At 41.1% G+C, this 22175-nt stretch overlaps 1 protein-coding gene across 1 annotated transcript in view; it reads left to right on the plus strand.

Moving 5' to 3' along the window:
- PPP4R1 (protein phosphatase 4 regulatory subunit 1) overlaps window positions 1–18127 on the plus strand; it is a 66484-nt gene extending 48357 nt beyond the window's left edge. The window contains exons 11-19 of the mRNA XM_075705442.1: window positions 3107–3282; window positions 7497–7592; window positions 8881–9066; window positions 10565–10726; window positions 11334–11434; window positions 13610–13730; window positions 13844–13978; window positions 14998–15139; window positions 16852–18127. Coding sequence (XP_075561557.1) covers window positions 3107–3282; window positions 7497–7592; window positions 8881–9066; window positions 10565–10726; window positions 11334–11434; window positions 13610–13730; window positions 13844–13978; window positions 14998–15139; window positions 16852–17015 — 1283 coding nt within the window. The 3' untranslated portion in view covers window positions 17016–18127. The remainder of the gene's footprint in view (window positions 1–3106; window positions 3283–7496; window positions 7593–8880; window positions 9067–10564; window positions 10727–11333; window positions 11435–13609; window positions 13731–13843; window positions 13979–14997; window positions 15140–16851) is intronic.
- Window positions 18128–22175: the final 4048 nt, after the last annotated feature.

The raw sequence follows: 22175 nt of genomic DNA on the forward strand, positions 1-22175 counted from the left end.
ACCTTTTTCCAGTTCCCTGAGGCTGCTGCTGTCTTCTCTTACTTCAGACGTTGCTTTTCTTTCCCCAGATGTTTTTATTCTTCCTTCCACCTCCCCCCCGCCCCCGGACACTTTCTTCAGCTTTATTTATCTCCTTATGTTCTGCATAGAAAGTGCTAAATCATGTAGTATCAGCTTTTCTTATTATTATTTGGGGGAAGAGAGAAAGCCTGACTGGTCACAAAACTGACCTTTGCACTGCAATTTTTACAGAAGGCAGTTGTGAAAGCTAGTTAGCTAGCAGATTTTCTTCCAGTCTTCCTCCCAAAACCTTGCTTCCCAAGAGCTCTGATGCATTTCTCTGTGTCATGCATGAGAGGGGAGCCTTATCCTTTGCTTGTACTTTCAGTGGTTTTCTGGAAAACGTTGCCTGTCTTATGGCTGTAAGAAAGATCTTTGTGGGAAATGAGGAGTAGCAGCAGCCACCTCTGTCAGGAGGGTGTCAGCACAGATCTTGGACTGTGTCAGTGTGTAATAGGATTACAAGGGGATGTGCCCTGGCACCTGAGCCTGGGGTGGTGAAGACAGCTCATTAGGATGCTGTCTCAAGTATCTTCAAGGCAGCCACCTAGAGCTGTGCACATATATGCACATACTCACACATGCACTCACTTTCTCTTCCTCCTTTACTAAGCACTCCACCATTCTGGAGCCTTCCATGTGTTTGGCTCTTTTTTGGCTAGGACCTTAAGATGTTTATGGACCTTTCAGTGAATGACAGCACTGGAGTCACCCTTGGTGACAGGACCTATGGAGAAGCACTCAAAGAAGAAAGAAGGCACTTGCCAGTCAATGATAATCCTTGGGAGTTTGGCCTCTCCTGTCCTTCATCCGCATGTCTTGGGACTGTAGAATTGACAAGAAGCTGAGGAGATGCATGTTTGTGTCATACCTGCTCTGGAGCAGCAGAGGAAATCAGGATACATGTGGTCTCCATCCCGTTAAGCCCCTAAGCAAGGGTGGTCCAGGTGTGCAGGCTGACAGTGGGGTGTGGGTGGGAAATATGTCTTGGAAAATTACCCAATGACTGCTGTAGATAGATACCTTCGCTTTTGTTACTAGAAGTAATCTTTAGAGCTCTGTGTGGATTTTTCAGTAAATACGTATTCAGTGTTGAAGCAGTATGTGTTACCTAGTCAGGGTAAGCTTTCTTGACTCTTAAGTGAAAATGAGAGGAGTGTACATTTTGCATGAAGTTGTCCTTCATGAAAGAAGTCTTCATGAAAAATGTCTCCTTCATGTGCAGCAGGATATAATTCCTTTTAATTTTCTTGTTTGATTTCTCTAAATGAGAATAAAGTGGAAATCTGACAGGCATTTCTTGCCTGAGCAGGTACCACCTATTTTGCATGGTTTTGGGGGGGTTTATTTAACTTTTAAGTTTTGGAGGAATTTACTAGCCTTGATCTTGTTTATTCTCGTGGACCTTAAAGTACAGAGGTTTATTGTCAGTGAAGTAACACTTGAATAGTGAAGTCATAGCAAGCTTTTGTTACTCTTACGAATTGTACTGTAAAATTCCTAAATTTTATGTATTTATATATTATAGTTATATATTGAAACGATATTGTCTAACATAACGTGTTTTTTAGTGGAAGTATTAGTATGATGTTGGTTTTGTTTTTAAGTTTCTAACTTGCTGGTTTTTCCTGTTGAGGTGAATTACAGCAATTACAGTCATACAGCAAGAATTTTTTATGGTTATTCTCAGAAGTTTGATGCAGTTACAGAGCTAGCATTGCATATTGAAAAGAATTATCTTTACTCCTGCTCATTGGACTCCATCTAGAAACCAGTGAATCTATAGTGTGTTTTCCAATTTTTTTTTTGCTAGCTAAGATTGTGCTGAGTTATAATTTTGCTTCTTGTAACAGATGTATTGCATATCTGTTTCTTCTTTCTACAAATGAGTCCAACTTTCTTTGTCTAATTCTTGTTAATAACCCTATCAAAAAGCTAGAGAGAGAAATTCAGATTCTGTAACTTAGTATGACATCATGGGATTAAAAACAAGCATATGGTTTTGTGTTGAATTTCACGATGAACATTTAGGAAACCTTGGAAAAGCCAAAGTCTGTGCAGAGCAGAGCTTCTGGATGGCTGGGTAAATTTAATGAGTCAGGAGATTATTCCTCCTTACCTTCCTGGAAAGAAGTGGAGAAGGAGAGAGGCAGGGTAGATCAGTCTGCACTGAGCTCTGTGTCGCTTGCAGCTAAGATTGCTTCTGATAGCTGATCTGCTTAGGTCAGGCTATATCCAAGGAACGTTGCTCAAGAAAGCTTTTTTTAATTAGCAGTAAGCAGAGGGTTGGAAAGCAGAGCAGTCTCAGAACTGCTGGATCTTTTTCAAAAGAGTGGATGGTGGTGTGAAGTGCTAATGCTTTCTTTTGTTGAATAAGAGGACATCACACAGTGCAACCTTCAATATTTGTTGGAAGGATGCAAGGAGTCTAAAGTATCCTGTGCAGAAAAGAGTTACTGGGGTCTGGGATCTTCCTGTAGAGATCTCGCTTTAGAGTTGCTATAAAAACTTAAGAATTTAATGGCCGTGTGTGTGTATATATATAGAGAGAGAGAGACAGCCCCTCAGAACTGAAATTCTTTTTGTATGAATAAACTTGTTCTCAGCCTTTATTTGGATTACCTTTCCCTTCTTTCTCTCATTACCATCTCCCACAAAAGACCCAGTCAGTAAGTTAGTCTTTAGGACAGAACAGCACATGAATACTATTTGCATCATTAATATGTACCGAGATTCTTAAAGAATGGATCCTGCTATAATAGCAGTCTCTTACTCCTGGTTTTTTTTACTTTACAGACAGATTTCACTGAACTGTAGTGTGGTTGAGCACCCTAGGAAAAGAGTGGAATGTTAATCTGCCTTACATTTTATGCTAGTTGTCCCCAGTTCGGGATTTACTAACAGTCAATAATCTTAAATTTGTACCTGCCTCATAGTTCTTCTGCCATCCTTCAGTTAATTAGTCACTGTCTAAAGTTGATTTGTGGACTTGCTAAAAGTTTATTGCAGTTCAGTCTCTCATGTATTTCTCTTTCATATGCTGCAGCACAAGTGGAGGTGTTGTCTGCTGCACTCAGAGCATCCAGTTTGGATCCTCAAGAAGAGACAATGGCCAGTGTTGGCAAGGAAACAGACTCACAGACTGAACTAACCATCAATGACCAACAAAATTTTAAACCTATACTGGGTGATATTGTGCCTTTAATTGGTGACACTGTTGAGGTAAGAATTGAGTTTTGTACTCTATTCCCCCGCCATTAGGACTTCCAGGGCTCCAATAATAGAGCTGTATTTTGTGTTTGTCCAGTAATTGCAGCCAAATGCTTCCTACTTTTGGCTAGTGTGACATTCAGTTTTGTTGGCTGGTATTGAAGTGCTAGCTACTAAAATAAAATGGGTCATGGTGGGTGCCTTTGTTTTTGCCAGTTCTGTGCTTGTCCATGTAAATTCTTGAAATTGTTTCCGTCAAAATCTCTGTTGTGACTATCACATTTTAAGATGTTTTAATGCTGCTGTGGTTTATTACTGTGAAATTGCCTTACTTAAAACAGAGCCCTACTGATAGTAAGTTAATCCTCTTCTCCAGTGCCCTCCCTGCCTTGCTGCTCCCCCTCAGTCTGGAGAAGGAGGTACTTTGTTCCCTGTGCTCCCTGTCAAAATGTTTTGTAGTAGTTTGCTGGCCTGCATAAGAGAAGTTCAAGGATCTGCAATCTAGGATGTTGTGAGGACTGCTGAAAGAGAAAGGGGATTCTAGCAAGCAGTAACATTTTAAAGTTTTTCGCACTTATTTCTTCAGCACCCCATCACTGCCCCCTGCCTGACTGAAGTCTCTGGCATTTGATACCGTTTTCTGTTCTGTATTGTGTATTAGGCCAAACCTGCTATGTTCACGGCATATAGTGCCACAAGCTTTGGTGGTATTAAAAGCTATAGCTATGTAGAAAGCAATGGTTCCAAAATATGCTCTATAAAATTACAGCAAGTGATTTTTTGAATCATATTGCCTAAATGGTATTTTCAGATGAAATTTTGTTAAATGTCTTTGAAAAGTCTAGGAGTTGACATCAGTCCAGTGCAGACACTTTCAACCTTCTTTAATCAGAGCAGATGACATTTAATTAACTTTTCACCTAAGCTGTTGGACTACCATGTAGCCCAAAAACATTTGGGGAATGGAGGAATGTGACATTTACTTGGATATTCCTGTTTATACACAATCATAATTTAACACTACCAATGTATTTGGTGTGTGTGTTTTAAAAAAAAAAACCAAAACAACCTGCCCCCAGTTCCTGATGTCAGGCTCAACATATTTCTTTATCATAGGATCTGTTGTAGTCACTTCTTTCTAATGCTAGCCTGTAAAATGACAATGTAAATGTATCTTCTGTCACTCTAATTTCTGGAGGTGATGAGGGTGGTGTTTGAGAGGGACCTCTCCTGTATTTTATTTCTATGCAGAGTATGATGCTGACAGAAAGTTTAAGAACCTGTCACATTGCTGGTATATGTTGGTTTTGCATGTTTCGGTTTTACTCTTTAAAAGGATGCTCTTAATCTGTCAGTTCCTTGTTTGTTACTGGCACTGAATCAAGTCCTCATTTTAAAAGTGAAAGGATATTATAGAGGTGACCTAGAATTTGGGAATCAAGCTGTGATCTGTTGAACAAGTGAACTGTTGCCCCTAGCAGCAAAGAGAGCTCTGATTTTCACAGGTGGGTTTTTTGTGGGTTTTTTGTTTGTTTGTGGTTTGTTTTTTATTTTTTAAGTCTCAGCATAGCAAAGTGTGAATAGGGTACTGGACACTTCAGAAAAATCAAGCTACAACATTTTATATTAGAAAGCAGCCTTCACAGTTCTGCACACATACCACAAAGCAAAATCACACTTTGCTTGTCTTTCTGCAGCTGTATAGGTTCCTGAAGGAGGTAATGCTGCATGTTAGAGAGATTCTGTATTCAAATAAAAATAAATGTTGTAATAAAGTGAATGGGTAATGTTTTGGGACACAGATGAAGCTTGTTTGTTGAGGACAAGGGTAGCTGTTTTATTTTTCCTCAAGAGTCACCATTTTAATTTTCTTTAGGTTGTATGCTCTCTATAAGGTTTGATAAATGAATGTAAGCCTCAGGAAATCCCCCAAGTGATATTCCCAGTGGGTGGGTGTGGGAGTCCTCTTTTTTTTTTGGTTGGAGGTAGAGGGAGAAGGGAAGGAAAAGAAAGAGAAAGGAAACTGGACTGAAATCAGCCCATCCCTGTCTGGCACAAGTACCTCTCTTTAAGAAGAGGGTGGATGCCAGGAGGAGACTGGACCCCTGAGACTGGCCTCATCTCTCTGTGTTTGGGCCGCCTGCCCTGTCAGGAAACACCAGCACCACTTGTCCTGGTGCTGAGAGCTTTGTGTGCAACCCATATTGCAGAGCAGGGGGTCTATGGAGCACAACCACAGAACTGCTCTTACACTGCAGCTAAAGAAAACCTCACATAAGAGATTTGTAAGGCCACGACAGATTTTGCATCTTGTAGGTGGTGGTTCACCAGCTTGGTACGCAAGAAGCTTTCAGGCTAAACGCTGCTGAATTTTATGTCCTGGCTCTCTGCAATGCTCATTTCAGTGTGTGCATGTTACATGGAAAAAGTACAGATGGAACATCATCTGCAGGAATAGAGATACTGCATTGACTTAAATACTGACTGATGCTGTGGTTCTTTTGTGCTGAAGCTCCTTCTTTCTGGAATGCATATTTGACTTTAAAAGTGGGTGGGTAAAAATGTTCCCATCTGTGATACCCTTCAGTATATTTAGTCATTCAACTTAGTTAATCAATAAAGGGGTTTTTTTGTTTGTTTGTTTTGTTTTTTTAAAAACCTTTTAGAGCTGGGGTAGCAGAGATTGCGAGATGGGGTCTTTTCATTTTTTATTGTAGCAGAATGGATGACTAGACTCCAGTCTCATGCACCTCGGCAGCTCATGGAAAGTGCTATGGCTCTGTTGTGCTGGCTGCCTCATAATTTCTTGACTTGAAAGCCGGTGACTTTCTGGCAATGCTGAAAATGATCTCTCTTTCGGGGCAGGGGAAGGCTAAAAAGGAGTGAAGAATTGACTGGCAAACTAAAATCCTACAGAGATGGTTTTAAGAGCCTCTGGAGGTTTTATTGGTGGTTTTATAGTTGGAGTTATATGCTGCTGGATGCATTTAGTTGTGGAGTTACTTGCAGATCTGTTCTTTCCTTGGCTCCTTGACACCTTGCTGCTGCTTGATAAGCCTGACAGGTGATTTGGGCTGCTGTGCCAGCGATATGCAATTGCCTCACAGCTCTGTCTGTTCTTTATTTATCACCTGTAATTATACCTCAGTGACTAAATTACAACCCAATGCTTAGATGAAAGCAGGTCATGAAAGAGGAAAAAGCAACTGTCTGATGTCAAACCAAGGAAGACAGATGGTATCCTGGAGGCTTTTTTGAAGAAGTTTATAGTTTGCTTAAAAATTCTCATTGTCAAACTGATCTGAACAGCTGGTAGAGTAGGCATATTCTCGGTGCTTGTGTTGACCCTGAGAGCTCACCCCACAGTGTCTGTGCATAGATACCTTGGCTCATATCTAGCAAAAACGCCTTTGTCCTGTTCTACGAGGCAGCAGCCTGATCTGCTTTCCAAATATTCATCGCATACTTCTTGAAATTCATGGTTGATTATGCAAAGTCCATTGTATTTGGGGAACTCCAATGATAGAAAGTCACAGTGCATCCCCTCAGCAGAACAGTTTATCATAGCATATCAAACCTCTGCTGCTCGGTAGAGTTCTGAAACAGAGTCTCAGTCCTTATCTTCAAGGCCCAGATATGTAACCAGGATGCTTGAATGATTGCTAAAACTTATTTTAATAGAACTGCTGAGAGGCGTGAGGACTCTGTAGTATGAAGTGAAGCTCATCTGTAGAGAAGATGATAGAATAGTCACCTCTAGGAAAGGAGCAACAGCATAAATCTCATCAGTTTCTATTCTTAAGTGTGAGGGTGGCTTTGTTTTGACCTCTTTTAGCACAAATCCAAAGCAACAAATCCAACAAAATCCGCTACAGATGTTTTCTCATTTTCCCTTCAGGGCAGAAGCAATGTGACCCATATGTTAGTTACATTTTCCTTAATGTAGTCTCAAAGGTATTCCTCTCCTGTGATTTTCATTCTGTAAGAACCAAAATGGAGCAGAGTAAGTGGAGCCTGTGTTTGAAATTTAAAGCAGAAAGATTTATCTTACAGGCCTTTTGATTTTGGGCTGTAGCAAGATTGTATTTGATATTAAAACATATATTCCTTTAATCTAAGAAAAAGGCCCTCAGGTGAGGACAGCACTTCTTGATGTTGACATTTGTTTTGTGTTTAATCCTTGAGTGTATTTTGTGTGACCTTTTTGTTTTTTCCTTTTTCCATAGAATATGGATTCTACACTTCACTATATTCATAACGATTCAGATTTGAGCACCAACAGTAGTTTCAGCCCTGAAGAAGAAAGAAAGTCCAAAGTACAGGTAAATGACAGTGGCTTCTGTATCAGATAAGTGGAATATTTTTATGTATATGGGGATTTCTTTTATGCATTTCATTCAGTCATTTCTGATGTAATGCAGTTTCTATAAAATATGGCAAACCTCTTAATAAGTAATTTTAAAATATTCTGTGTTTCAAGAGATAATGGCTTAATTCAGCAGTTGCTTCTGTTTTAATTATGTATAAGAGATGACAGTATGTTTTGACATAAGAACAGTTGTTGTAGACTTCCAGGCTCTGGTTTCATTTGATTTCATTTTCTATGGAAACTGTCCTGTAATGGAAATGAGACTATTGAGGAAACTGGATTTTTTTGTTAAATGTTTTGAGTGGAACCGCCTGCACCCCATGACAGCTTTTTGAAGAAAAGGTGTGAAAGAGTTTCATTAAGCTTGAACTGTCTCTTTGTTATTTTTTTTCCCAAAAGGAATAGAATGTTTGTTGTTACATAGTTGAGTGTTATGTTTGCCGCCCTGCACCAGCATGATTTCTTGAGTGGGAATCTCAGTCCCTCTTGTTGCTTTCATGAGCTGAGCTCTTTGGCAGCTGTGTGTTAGGGAAGTGCTCTTGTGCACCCCCTTGGGTAGAGTCTGCCTGAGATAAACTGACAACAGCTGAAGCAAAGACAGTGTTGAAGTCAACACAGAGGTTGTCACAGAATTTTAGTTCAGGTGCTTTAATTTCTCAGTGGAGAGAAGGGCTGGTCTTCACCAGAGATCCCTGTCTCTGAAGAATTCTTTTCCTTCCTGCTGACTCTTTAGGGGGTTTGGAAGCAATATCAAACACTCTATACTCTGCCTCCCCCAAGGCATTTTAATTTAGTTTTGTTCTCCCCACCTCCCCAAGATTTTGAGAGGAATAGGAAAAAGATTTTTAAGCAAGTCTCATCATTTGCTGTTCTGCCTATTTTTATGGATGAATTAAAATGGCTGATTTGTAAAGCTTGCGAGCCTGAATATTTGTAGAAAGGTAGAATGTAGTCTTTCAATTTCCTGGTCTGCTTAAGTAGACAGTGTTACACCCACTCATCTGTTGCGTTGGTCTGCGTATTTTCAAATAGCCCGTAGTCATGTCATCATTTCTTTGGAACTTTTTGGTGGAACTTAAGAAATACAAAATCTTTGCATCCTTATTAAGAGATTGTAATGAAATAATACTCTATAGTTGTGGGGGAAAAATGTTCTTGTGACAGTGTGCCCTGGAATTTTAGTAAGTTTTATGAGGATTTATTGAAAATAGTGTAAACACTCTACCCTTTTCTTGCTGTAGGATGTTGTACCTCAAGCCTTGCTGGATCAGTATTTATCAATGACTGATCCATCTCGCGCACAAACAGTTGATACCGAGATTGCCAAACACTGTGCCTACAGCCTGCCAGGTGTGGCACTTACATTAGGCAGACAGAATTGGCACTGTTTGAAAGACACCTACGAGACACTGGCATCTGACATGCAGGTAAGCTCAAGAAGCTCTGTCAATGAATGATCTGAACTTTTATGACGTGATAATGAATAATCTGAACTTTTATGATGATTTCTGCTGTTTACAGGGTGTGGGGTTGCTCTGCTTTTTACATGGAGCTTTCCGTTGCTGATATTAGTTACTCGTGTAATGAATGCAAGTGTAGCTGTTGTCTCAGAGGAAGCTGGGTGCGTGTGGTGCTCAGGTAGTAAGGAAATGGGGCAGTTTGAGTGGGAGGTGGATCTCCAGTGGGAATGTGAGGAGAAGTCTCCGATTTCCTCTGCTCGCTTGAGGTCTTATGGCAGTGCTTGGGATTCTCGTAGGTATGAGAATTTGGGTTGTGCTGCCGTGCGTGAGCAGACATGTGCCCCTGCAGGCATGTCTGGAGCTCAGTGAGTCAGCCTCACGCCAGGCCTGTTGGTAGCCTTTTGGTGCTGCATCCAGTTAGTCATAAGGGGATAACATCACTGTCACCATGCAGCATTGCTGTTTTAAAAACAAATACTGGAAATGGCAGCATTTTCTTTGTTGTCAGGTGGTAAGGCGGTGGCTTTGTGCATTTTACTGTTGGTTTACAGATGTTTCCCAGTCCTCACTTGTTTTCTTTTTCGGAGATGCTCTTTTTCTTTTTTTTAAACATTCTCAGACTACTTCACCTCTCTTGAACTTGCTGCTTGCTATGTCAGAGCAGCAGTTCTCGGTGATATATAGTGAGTAATTTTATACATGGCTGTTGCTCATATTTTCCAAACTCCTTTGCAGCCATTAAAAACAACCAGCTAATAAATTTAAAACGTAAGTAAAAACAAATACCCCTGTGTTCAAAACCATCCAGAGTTTATCACCAGTCTAATCTGAATTAAGATTGAATTGCCAAACCAGGGCAACAGAACAATACCCATGCTAAGTGAAAAGTACTGGCTAAAGAATAGATGCCATTTTATTTTTTAAAAGACTTACTTGAAATAATTACTCCACTAAAACAGTGCCCCCTCAATTTAGGGTGAGTAAAAGCTCTACTGGTTCTTGGACTGCTGGGCACTCAGTGTGAGTGAAACTTTACCAATTATGGAAGCTAAAATACACCAGCTGAAATATTGTGGGATATATATCTTATTTTGTTTTATAAATGAAATGAGTGAGAGAGTAGTATTATGGGACTAATTTAGCCAAAAGAATTTAAAGCAGAGTAATATGTGGAAGAGTACTGGATGTCAGGAATACTATTTTCCTTCCCAACACCTGGAGAATTAACATATTGTCATTACTTCCATTTGCCTAGTTCCTTGATATTCAGGAGGAAGAAATTATTTTCCTTTTTTTTTTAAAAAAAAAATATTTCCAATTCAATTTTCAATTGTTACACGAGACGCTGTTGAATGTATTTGTAAGTACTGTAGCTCACTGGGAGTCCAGCTTGGATACTGACCCTCAAGTTACAATAGAGCACTTTGGATGATACATCAATAAAACTTATTCATTTATTTTACAGTGGAAGGTTCGGCGGACGTTAGCATTTTCTATACATGAACTTGCTGTCATCCTTGGAGACCAGCTTACAGCTGGAGATTTAGTTCCTGTCTTCAATGGCTTTTTAAAAGATCTAGATGAAGTCAGGATAGGTGTGCTTAAACACTTGCATGACTTCCTGAAGGTATGTCTGTGTTCAGCTCTGGTCAAGTGAAATTATGTATTTTGCTTCATTTCTTTGTATGCACTTGCTTTTTAACATAACACTGGTATAACTCTTTGTGGGAATCCATACAAATCTGGACAGAATCCAGATGCCTGTTGAATACTAGAGTATATTTCGACAAACATCTGTGTTGCTGATACTTTATTTTCTCTGAAGAGCCTGTTTTGTAGCATGTTTATTCAATATATAGGTGCCGGTGGATGGTATTAAGATTTTTGATGGCTCTAACCTCTCTGTGCAACTTCTCAAATTTTATTAGGAGTGTTTCTGTAACTGCCTCATTTTTTGAGCTGAAAGACACAAATCATAAAACCTTTAAAAATCAATACTGTCTTTACTGCTTACCCTTCTTGTTTCCTAGAATGAAAGCAGAGACTAGATCAGATTTTGTGTTCAGTAGTGCCCCATGTGATTCTATAGACTTAAGCCCAAAAAAGTAACACTTGCTAAAGATTTTTTTTTTAAAATAAAAGCAAGTGTTTTATTAGTTGTATTTTACAGCTGTTGTTCTATCTGCTGATTGTAGCCTACATTTCTTTATGTAAGTTTATATTTACTGTTACAGCTTCTTCATCTTGACAAAAGACGAGAGTATCTTTATCAGCTCCAGGAATTCCTAGTGACTGATAACAGCAGGAACTGGCGTTTCCGTGCAGAGCTGGCTGAGTACGTAGTTTTCTGGGTGCTTGTTTTTATGCTTGTTTATATTGTTGTGGATATTTACAAATAGCAAAAAAAAAAGAATAAACATATTAAAATAAAATATGGAACCATTGCTGCATGGGGTGGATGGTTTAGTGTTGGTGGTGACAAAGAAGGCTGAGGTACTGACAAGATTTCCCAGGCCTCCATGGTTAGAGTAGGTTTCAGTGGTGGCTGAGGATCAACCGAGGGATTACTTGAGAACTCAACCCATGTATATCCATCAGACCAGACAGGCTGCAGCTGAGGGTTCTGACAGAGCTGGCCCATGTCATAGTGAGGCCATTAGCCATCACCTTTGAAATGTTGTGAAGATGAAGGCAGGTTACCAGGAACTAGAGAAAGGCAGATGATGTGCTTTTGGCCTTTTAGAGGATGGGTACTATCAGGGGAGTTAACATTTTTTCAACCTTGCATCAGGCCCTGGGAATCATGGAGCAGATCCTCTTGGAAACCATTTCTGGGCATGTGAAGGAGGACTCCTTCATGAAAACAGCATGAATTTCCAAGAGTAAATCATGTCTTGACAACCTGCCTTCTGTGATTAAACGACTGAATCTGTGGATGTGGAGAGAGTGGTGAATGTAATTTACCTCCGCTTTAGCAAGGCTTTTAATACCATATCTCACACTATTCTTGTAGCCAGGTTAGTTCATAATGATCTGGATGGGTGGAGGCTAGATGAGTAGAAGTCATTGGATGGTTGGGTTCAGGAAGTTGTGGGTAATAGGTTGGACTCTACCCGGAGTATAGCTATAAGTGCTGCAGGAGTGCATTCTGGGACCTTTCCTCTTTAACATCTTTATCAGTGACCTGGAAGGGGTGACAGAGAGTGCACTCTCATCAGGGTTGCTGGTGACACCAGAATGGGATGACCAGTCCATGTGCTTGAAGGGAGAGCTACCATCCAAAGGGACCTAGACAGGCTGGAGGAACAGGCTGACGGGAGCCTTATAAAATTCAACAAGGGGCAGATGCCAAGTCCTGTGCATGGGAAGGAAGAGCCTCTGACAGTGAGACAGACTGAGGACTGGCTGCCCTGGGAGCAGCTCTGCTGAAAAGGCCCAGGGTATCATGGAGGACAGCGAGCTGAACATGAGCCAGCGGTGTGTCCTGGCAGCATAATGCCGGTCTGTATCAACAGGAGCAAAGTCAGTATATTGAGGGAATAGATTAGCCCCCTCTAGTCAGCACTCATTGGATCTCATCTGGAGTAATGCATCTATGCCAGTACAGGAAAGGTGCTGATAAACACAAATTGAGCAGGGGGCCACCAGGGTCATCGAGGCTGCAGCTTGTGCCCTGTGAGGAGAGACTGTGGGACCAGGGCTTCTCTAGCGGGAATGATGAAATGAGCATATTGTAATGACCAATTACAGTGTATCTTTTGAATTAAATGTTAAGAGACCTAGTTTAACATCTGTTTGTGATGTTGTGTTTTTGCTATGTTTAAGCGTTGTTTTGATTTAGTAACTACAAATCACTTACCTGTTATTGCTGGTATGGAGATGTTCCATCGGCTGTTTCTAACATGTCATGCCACTTTTGATGTGCTTTCTACCGTTCGTGACACATACTTGTGTCTGCAACCTGCTGAAATCTTAATCCAACTCATTACAAATTGAAGACGACTGATAATTTCTCTAGTTGTCCAGTAAACTCTGAAGTAGAAGTTAATTGATTTGGTAAATCAGTGTTCTTAAGTGACCAAGGATACTTATCAAGCTAAGTCAGAGTAGTTGCTTTGTAGCTGTACATGTGTTATATGTGTGAGATGTCTTTACCAGGTGTTCAGATGCATGTGCACAGTGCAGTGTCATTCACATCTGGATCGCTGTGCTGCACATACATTGTAGCTGGTATTAGGATCCCTGCCTTGTAAATGCAGCCTTGGCTCCCTTGCCTCTCCCCTAGTTTTTCATTCTTTGAGCTCATGCAGCATTTTGCCATTATTGTGAATAAGCGGTGACCCATAGTCAAACTGATAGCATTGAAAAATAGAAGATTTTACTTTTCAGTAACTTTATGGCCATATTGCATATTTAGCAAGTGTTGTCATATAAATGACCATATTCACAGTTAAAGCTACCTTTCTTCTTATTATAACGTACTCTGTTTGGTTCTTCTTCCATCTTGTAGGCAACTGATCTTGCTTCTAGATCTGTACAGTGCCAGAGACATTTATGACTACTTGCGACCTATTGCTTTCAGCCTCTGTGCAGACAAAGTGTCTTCTGTCCGTTGGATTTCTTACAAGCTGGTAAAGCAATCTAAGTAAATTCAGGCAAAGCAACCCTCAAACTTCTGAGGGTTGGTGTTCAGAAGTAATTTTTGGGTGTTGTTTTATTTTTTTTTTCTTCTCATTTCTTCAAGGTTAGTGAAATGGTAAAAAAGCTGTACATGGCTTCAACATCAACCTTCGTGGTAGACCTCATGAATGAACTTGTTGAAAAGTTCTGTAGATGCCGCAAATGGTCTGGTCGGCAAACTTTTGTCTTTATTTGCCAGGTAAAACGTCTTTTTGTTCATCTTTTTGGTTTTGGCAGGGGGGTTGGGGGTGGTAAGAATGAAGGGGGGATAAGCAGCTGGAACTCTTTAGCTGTCTATTGACACTATTTTAATGAACATTTGAGAACTTTGTTTCCAAGAGAATAGGTTTCATGGCTGCTTTCTTCAGTGTTGCTCCATAGATGAGCTTGAATGCATCTTTAGCTTAGCATATTAACATCAGGTTGTCAAATCTGATGTTGAATATGAAACAAACGCATAGCAAAGAATCCCTGAGTTGGGAAGCTGCTTTGTTACTCAGCATGAAGTGAGATTTTTCTAGTATGCTGCAGCAGTCTGCCACTTCTTTGGGTTACCATTTAGAAATTAAGTGCTAGGAGTTGCCTATAACTCCTTAGCCAGCTAGTGCGGCTTGGTCAAAACCAACGTATTCTCAGCAAAATAAGCAGAAGAGTTGCAACTAGCAGGGGTCCCAAGGAAATGGTCAAATTTGGAGGCTGTAGCGGAGGTGCAGACTGGGAGCCAACATGACTGCTGCCCAAAGGGACAGTTCTTTGAAGTATTTGGAGAAATGTGAGCTTTGAGCTTATTTAAACTTGTTTGGGAACAGCGGATGTTTATTGAAATGGACCATTCTTGTCTTAGTATAGTACCTAGTTAAAACAAAGACTAAATTAATCTTAAAAAGGGTTGGGAAGGTCTTTTACTTTTCTTCCCCGTTTTCAACTGATAGAGTGATTTAAAAAAAAAAAAAAAAACACAATAAAAATAAGGAAGTTGCCAGACTTCAGACAAAATAAAGTGAGCTTCTAATTGAACCTGAATTTCCTCAACTCTAACTTGCTTCATTGTGTATGACTTTGTGCTAGAAAGTACTGTACTGTATTTTAAAACTTTGTGGATACTACCTACTGTGTTTGTGCTATGAAGGTAATAAGATCTGTCAGCTCTGATTATGTGTCGGGATTTTATCCTCACTGTGCTGAAATCTAATGAAATTGCTTCTGTCTTCTTGCCAGACTATCAGTGAAGATGACTGCCTGCCCATGGACCAGTTTGCTGTGCATCTGTTGCCACACTTATTACACTTGGCATCTGACAGGGTTCCAAATGTTCGAGTCCTGCTTGCAAAAACGTTAAAGCAAACTCTTTTAGAGAAAGGTTAGTGGTCAGAAAGAGTTGCAATGGGCTGACTGCATATCTTTTTGTCCCTCCACTCTCCTATAGTCGGCTGGGAAAGAAGAAGCAACATTAGATGTGGGTTGCTCTTGCTTTTACAGTCTCCTTGGTGTAGAATGTTACCTTGGCTGAGATAAAACCACGAACCTTGTTGTGGTATCAGAGCCACTGTTGTGTAACGCTGGAGAAATAAGAGTTCTTGCTCATATGCCAGCCTGTTATTTTTGTACCATTTTCCCTGAATGAGCTAGTTTGTAGAGGTGTCATCAGGGCACAGAAAGCACGAATGAACAACTAGCAACTGTGAAGTTGTTGAGCAGTGCCTTTTATTTGGTTAAAAAAAATGCCGTTCATGTTCTGTGTAATAAGGATAAAAAAGAAAAATCCATACAAATCCACCATCTGTTTTCTCACTGGGAGAGAAGAGATGGCTGCTGTTTGTTTTTTATATTTTATGGTAGCAGTGGGGAGAAAGTTTCTCTGGAATCTCTTCAGGGAAATTAGACATGCAACTTTTAAATTGCAGACCTTGCTTAGGAGAGCATTCCCAATGCATAGAAGATGCATAGTCATCAGTGCTCAGATTCCAAAGCACTGTAAAGGAAAATAGCATTAGAAATATTACGCTATTTTGTAAACCAGCAGAGTGTCCACACTTGGAATAATTCATCCAGTTCTGGTCACTTTCTTCCTCGAAACCATACACTGGCTTGAGCACTGCTGTTTCTAGCATAGCAAGTGTGAAGAAAAATGCAAAATGTTCAAAACACTGGACAACACAAAGGATGCCAACACAGTGAGAACTAGGCTATTGCTAGCTCTCTTGTGCATGCTGGAGACTCTTGAGTAGGCATATATAGACAGTTAAGATGGATCAGCTGATGTGCAGTAATTGCTCCTCAACTGTGCCAAGGCTGTCTCTGTTCCTCCTGTTACCATGTAGTATTGGTATTTTTGTTGTTATCCTCATTATTTTTGTGTTCCCCACCTGGATGGTACACCTCCATTCCGCATTGCCACTGTGTAAGCTTATAATACAGGTAGTCCCAGCCTCAAAGATGATGTGTGTATGATTAGGGATGGTGGATAGATTATGAAAGGCACATTTGAAAAATAAGGTCAGAAGTGTTTAAACCTCAGATCTAAATTGCCCTTCCTGTGAGCTGTCTGTAGTTATGCTGCTGTTATGCAATTTGTATTGTGTAGTTCATGAAAACTGTCAGATGTTGGAACTTCTTCCAGTCTTACTTCATGTTATCTTAGTTTTATTGTTTGATAATTATTTGGCAAGCCTGACAGTGGAATGGAGTGGCATGGCCATAGGTTTGTGATACCTTCCCTCCATCACAAATATAAGCACACTCCTGAGTCTCTTGCAGGTTTTTTCTTCCTCTTTGGTCATGGAGTCTGTCACACATTTATACTGAAGGACCATAGAAATCCTGTAGTCTAACAGCACTGTTAGAGCTACTGTGCTCTGAAACATGGAATGATTTTGTTTGTTTTGTTTTTTTTTTTAAGGTGAATTCACAGGTTTATTCAGAAGCATATTGCATGCCTGCTCAGATATTCCAGTTTGACTATGTGTGTGCACTGTCTCTGGAGATTTTGAACCTCATGATAGTATGCTGAGGTTTGCGTTGAAGTATCTGCAGTCTTTTCCTCCTATAAATCTTGTGCATTTTCTCTTACAGAATATTTTCTAAATTCTGCCAACTCTCATCAAGAAGCTGTGGAGCAAACAATTATGGCTCTTCAAATGGATGATGACAATGATGTCAAATATTTTGCAAGCATACACCCTGCCAGTACCAAAATTGCAGATGATGCCATGAGCACTGCTTCATCAACCTATTAAAAAGTTCTGAATGTTGCTATAATTAAAAAAATTTTAAACAAACTATCCTCAAATGCTTCTAAAATGGTTGATCTAGGACAACCTCTTTGGAAGGAGAGGTTTCTTGCCAGACTTAACAGGTGGATGTTATCTAAACCTGATACCAGGGATTTTAAGTCAAGGAAAAGTAAACATACCTGTGTCAGCTTGACTTTAGAAAAACACTGCTCAGAGGATTATTCTTGCCACCGAAGCCTTAAATCTTCTGTCTTCCTGAACAAATGAAACTTGAATTGGCAGATGATTTTCATTGTAGAAGGGATGTGATTTCCAGAGACCTGCATTGTTTCTCCTGAGGAGTTAACTTAGCAAGTATTTTCCGTAGCAACTGGTAGATGAAATGGCCAGGAAGGCAAATTTATACCGGGATGTAAGACCTCCAGTATTAGCGCTAAAAGTTTTTATCGTTCAAGGACTTGATTTGTGAGCAGCTGGGCACACCCTTAAGTGGGAATAGCTTTGATGTTTGTAAGTGGGGAAAAGTAGAAATTTGGATTTCTCTTAAGGGCTCAGTGCTAACACTAAACTAGAATTTGATTTTAATCCTTAAATGCAGCATATTGCTGTACCCATTAGCAGAAAACTTTACTGAGTACCTGTGTCCTAATTATTTTCATGCTGGTCATGACCTAAAGGAAATTTATTAGCACATGTACTTTAAGTCAGGTATTTTTAACTTGATCATGATCGGCTCTGAGGTGCAACTTTTTTCTTCATATACTGTACATATCTGTGAGCCTCCTTGGAGTGCTGCAGTCTTTAATCATGTTGTTTAAAGCTGTTGTGATACAAGTTGTTCTCTACTTGTCCAAATAAAATTTATTAATAAGATTGAAAGCAATCTTGTGACCTTTTTAAGACATTAAAAGAATAAGTTTGAAATTTAAGTGGCCTTTTTTTTTCTGGTTCTTTACACTTTGACGGCTGTTACGGGGGAAGGGGTTTGCTTAATGATTGTGAAGAATTTTGCATTTTGAGATGGAATATACTATAGCACAGAGGTACTCTGGCCGTGTAATTGAGGTTTTGCTAGATTCTCTTTCAAGCATCCTTGTTGTGCTTGGGAGCCTGTCACTCCAGCGTGAAATGGCATCTTTGCCGAAGTGAGTCTGAATATCCACCTCAGTCCAGATTTACAGGAAACTGAGCTCAGACTGCCCTTCATCCATTGACTGCTTTTGTTTCCTCTCATTTAAAATGACTGATACAGCATCTCCTTCTATGTCTTCCAGGGGCAACTTGCTTAAATCACCTTTCCTCCAGCCTGCCGAACCTGAAGCGTGTGAAGCTTCTTTTCCTGAGGAAGTAGAAATAGTTATGGCAGCTTATCTTTGATGTATTTTAGCAGAACATTTTCATTTATCAGTCAGGTGCCTCATACCCTGGCAGTTCAGCCTCAGGCAGGTGTATCTCTGCCCTCCCCTGTTTTCTTGGGAAAACAGATTGTTCAGCGGTTTCTTCTCTAGTAAATGGAAAGTTGCTATTTACTCCCCAAAGGCCTGCTTTTCTACTCCTGAGCATAGTCATGGAGGTGGGTAAGGTACAGTCTCATCTCTGTCTGCCTTGAAGCTTGGTGGGTTTGGGCGTTTTTTGGGGTTGTTTGATTTTTATTATTTTTTTAGGCTTGTTTTGGGGGGGGGGGTGTTTGGTTTTTGTTGGGGTTTTTTTGTTGTTGTTTGGGTTTGGTTTGGGTTTTTTAGGTTTTTCCTTTACTTGTCCCTTTTCAAAATCAGCTCAAAATTTGAAAAGGCAACTATATGCCCAGGTCAGAAGTTCCTGTAGTATAGGTAATATTCTCATCAGGTTTTCTGTTCCTCGTGTTCTCCAATAATTAGTCAGAATTGGTCAGAAATCCTGTGCAAACCCCCAGAGGGCTAGGCAGTGTGACAGCACCGTGTCTGGGTGACAGCAGATTGTCGGAAAGCAGTGAGCTCTTCAGGCAGGAGGGTTTCTGAGCTCTCCCTGCTGCCTTACGGAGAACAGCGGAAAGTAACCAGTCCTCTCCCGGGCCAGGTGATTCCCACTGTAGCAACACGCATTGAAGTCCAGTCGATTTCTGCGTTTTGTTCAGGGTACGTAAATCCCTTTGTCTGTTTTTTACCTCGGTGTAGTGACAGTTGAATTGTTAGGTCACGTGTGCAATTTCTGAGGTGAATGGGATCAGCTCTTTGTTCAGGCCAGAGCATGCGTCAGGTCATCTTCTGCCTGTGAATGAAGTGCAGTATTCACTGGAGGAGCACTGAGACTTAAAAGAAATCCTAGTGTTTGGAGTCCGTAATGAACGTGTCCCAACCTAATTCCATTGCTGTACTAATGCACTGTTCCGCTAGTCCAGTAAAAGGAAGCATTATATTTGATCCCTTTAGGAATTTTCTAGTTATTTAAGGGTAAGACACCTTTATGGTGAAAAATGAGACAGATCTTCTGGATGCTTTATTTCTCTCTGTTCTGTAGTTCAATACTGGTGCAGGCCTGGGAATTTGAGGGAGAGTTTGAGGCTTTTCCTAAGAAAGACTGAGTGTTTTCAGTTGCAGAGTGCCTGAATTCCCCTGACATGTAACAGATAAAGATCATCTTCAGGGAGGAGGAGAAATAGCTGTCTTCCTTCTTTTTTCTTCACCCAACCTGGCATGGATCTGTCTGCCTCTTTTCTGCTTCATTTGGTGATTCCCAAGAAGTGAAAGGGAAGGAAAGACTTGCTTTATTCTCAGCACCGCCCCGAGAGCGTTTGATCTACAGCCTGAGGGATGCGGTCTCTATTGCTTAACTCTGATAGGGAATTTTCTCATGCCAGCAATGTTAGTAATTCAAGCTTCAGCTTGTCCCTAGGATAAGGATACAGGGTTTGGGGAAATGCGCATCGCTGTTCTGAGTGGTGAAAAAAGGAGCAGGTTTTTCTGTGGGGCATTGTCTAGGAACGCTGCCCAGGATCCTGGTGAATTCCATGTGTGTCTCCCCTGAAGAAAGATACGAGCTTTGTATCTCAATTCATTTATCTTTTGGTCAGGATTTCTTGAGCAGAAAGTGAGGTGGCTCCCGAATTGTCATCTGTTTGTCCATGGTTTCCCAAAAGCAGCATCATAGCTCTACCCCCACCTTCTCGGTAGAATACAAAATCAGTCCTTCACAAGCAATTTTTGTTGTTTTCCATTTAATCTCTTGGCTTACTCATCTTGGAGCTTTTTCATGGGAAATCCCTTTTTTTCCCATGTCCTGGTTATAGCACTGTCTGCCTTACGCTGGCAGGTTTTCACAGCAGGTTCTCTGTCTTCGGTTGTTCCTCCCCAGAGACCCATGAGGATTTGGTAGGGCTATTTCCTCACCACGCTTTCTTGCAGATTTCATGCCAATAAAACTGGCAAATGTCTGGAACCCTCTAGAGGGCAGTTTGTATTTAACCAAAACATGACTGGCGCTTGGAAATCAGATTTTGCTGCTTTGAATGTCCCAGAGCACATTTAAAGTGATTAATCTTTTCTTTATATACAGAGTTAGGACATACTGATAGACTGCCTTAAAAATATAAGGCCGTGACAGGAAAGTTAATCTAAAATGTGCATCATTATCTCCTCCCTCCTCACTCCCAAGTCCTTTCAGACTCTGCCTTTTAGTTTTACTTAACTTTTACTTTACTTTTTACTTAGATCAGATAAATAAATGAAGAGACCAAGGTAACAGGAATGCTTTAGGGCTCAGTTGCTGTTGAGGTTGGACTACATCTACCCAATTAAAATACACTGTGACTGAGCAGAGACAAGTAAACAGATTTTAAACATCTTACAGCCCCGCCGATCATGGTCTGCTTGAAATACCGTGACCCATTTCTGCAGAGGTGCAGTAATGTTTCTGTATGGGAAATGTTTGAAAAGGATTACCCACGGGTGGGTTTGAATGGTGACTGAAAAGGGAAGGTACTGAGCATGCTTCTCTGCGTGTTCTTTTTAACAAGGCTACTGAGAGGAGAGATGCGCTGTTTGAACATCGAAAGAAATTTCAGTTATTTTTCAGTCAATGCAGGTTTCCTGTGTAAGCAAGAACCCGGATAAACTTGGTTTGAGTAAGGTGACAGCAAACGCTCAGGTGAGGGCTGGGCCATTTCCCTTGTATTGGTCATTTATTTCACACTTGTTTCTCCTGGTCTCTTGACATAGGGGTTTTGTGGTTTGTTTTGGTTTCCTTTCTCTCTCTTTTTTTTTTTTTTTTTTTTTTTGTCACCTTATGGATTTTTTGTGCCTGACCATGTTATTTCCCATAAGCAGAGATGTGCTACCCCCATCTACCTCGAGGCCCCACACTGTGATGAAACGGGCAGCGGCTCAGAGTAAGGGGGTGAGGTTCTGTGTAAGGGAGGGTGCGGCAACAGGAGCCGATTGGGACTCCCGGGCAGACCTCTTGCTTATTGGCAAATGGCGTTCCTCGGTGCAGGAATCTTGGATGCAGCATTCCCATCTGTCGGATCAAAATGGCTCGACTGCCCATGTCCCCAGTCACCTGCTGAGCTGTAGCTAAGCACGGCTGTGCTGCCGGCTCCCTTCCCCTTCCGAAGGGGAGCCTCAGGCTGTGGGTGAGGGGGCCGGCGCTGCGGTTCCTCCCCAGTCTTCTGGAGAGGGGCTCTCCTGGGGACTCCAGCAGACGAGGGATTTGGGAAGGGGGAGGCCCACGCTGATGAGCCCCAGTTCGCAGTGGGTTGGTCTCTCTCCAGTGGCCTCGGTGCGCTCCTGCTTTGGAGGATGGAGCAGCCCTGATGGGAGGATGTGGAGGAGCATCTAGGGAGGAGTCAGCTGACAAATCAAAATCATAGAATCACAGAATCGTTTAGGTTGGAAAAGACCTTTAAGATCATCCAGTCCAACCATTAACCTACACTACCAAGTCTACTCTAAGCCAATCAAGGGTAGACTAGACTAAACCATGTCCCCAAGTGCCACATCTACCCTTTTGAACACAAAATATGACTTGGAAAAAATGACTTGAGGAACACCCTTACAAGTTTTAGGATGCAGCAACCTTTGGTCTTGGCCTCTTTCCTGATGTCTGCCCTCCTCTTCCCCACAGGCTCCCCTTTGGGATACGGTCAGTAGAAGTCGAAGGGCTGTCAGCTACCGTTACGGCTCTCGGGCA

This window comes from Pelecanus crispus, chromosome 2 (assembly GCF_030463565.1).
Source record: "Pelecanus crispus isolate bPelCri1 chromosome 2, bPelCri1.pri, whole genome shotgun sequence".
Classification (NCBI taxonomy): domain Eukaryota; kingdom Metazoa; phylum Chordata; class Aves; order Pelecaniformes; family Pelecanidae; genus Pelecanus; species Pelecanus crispus.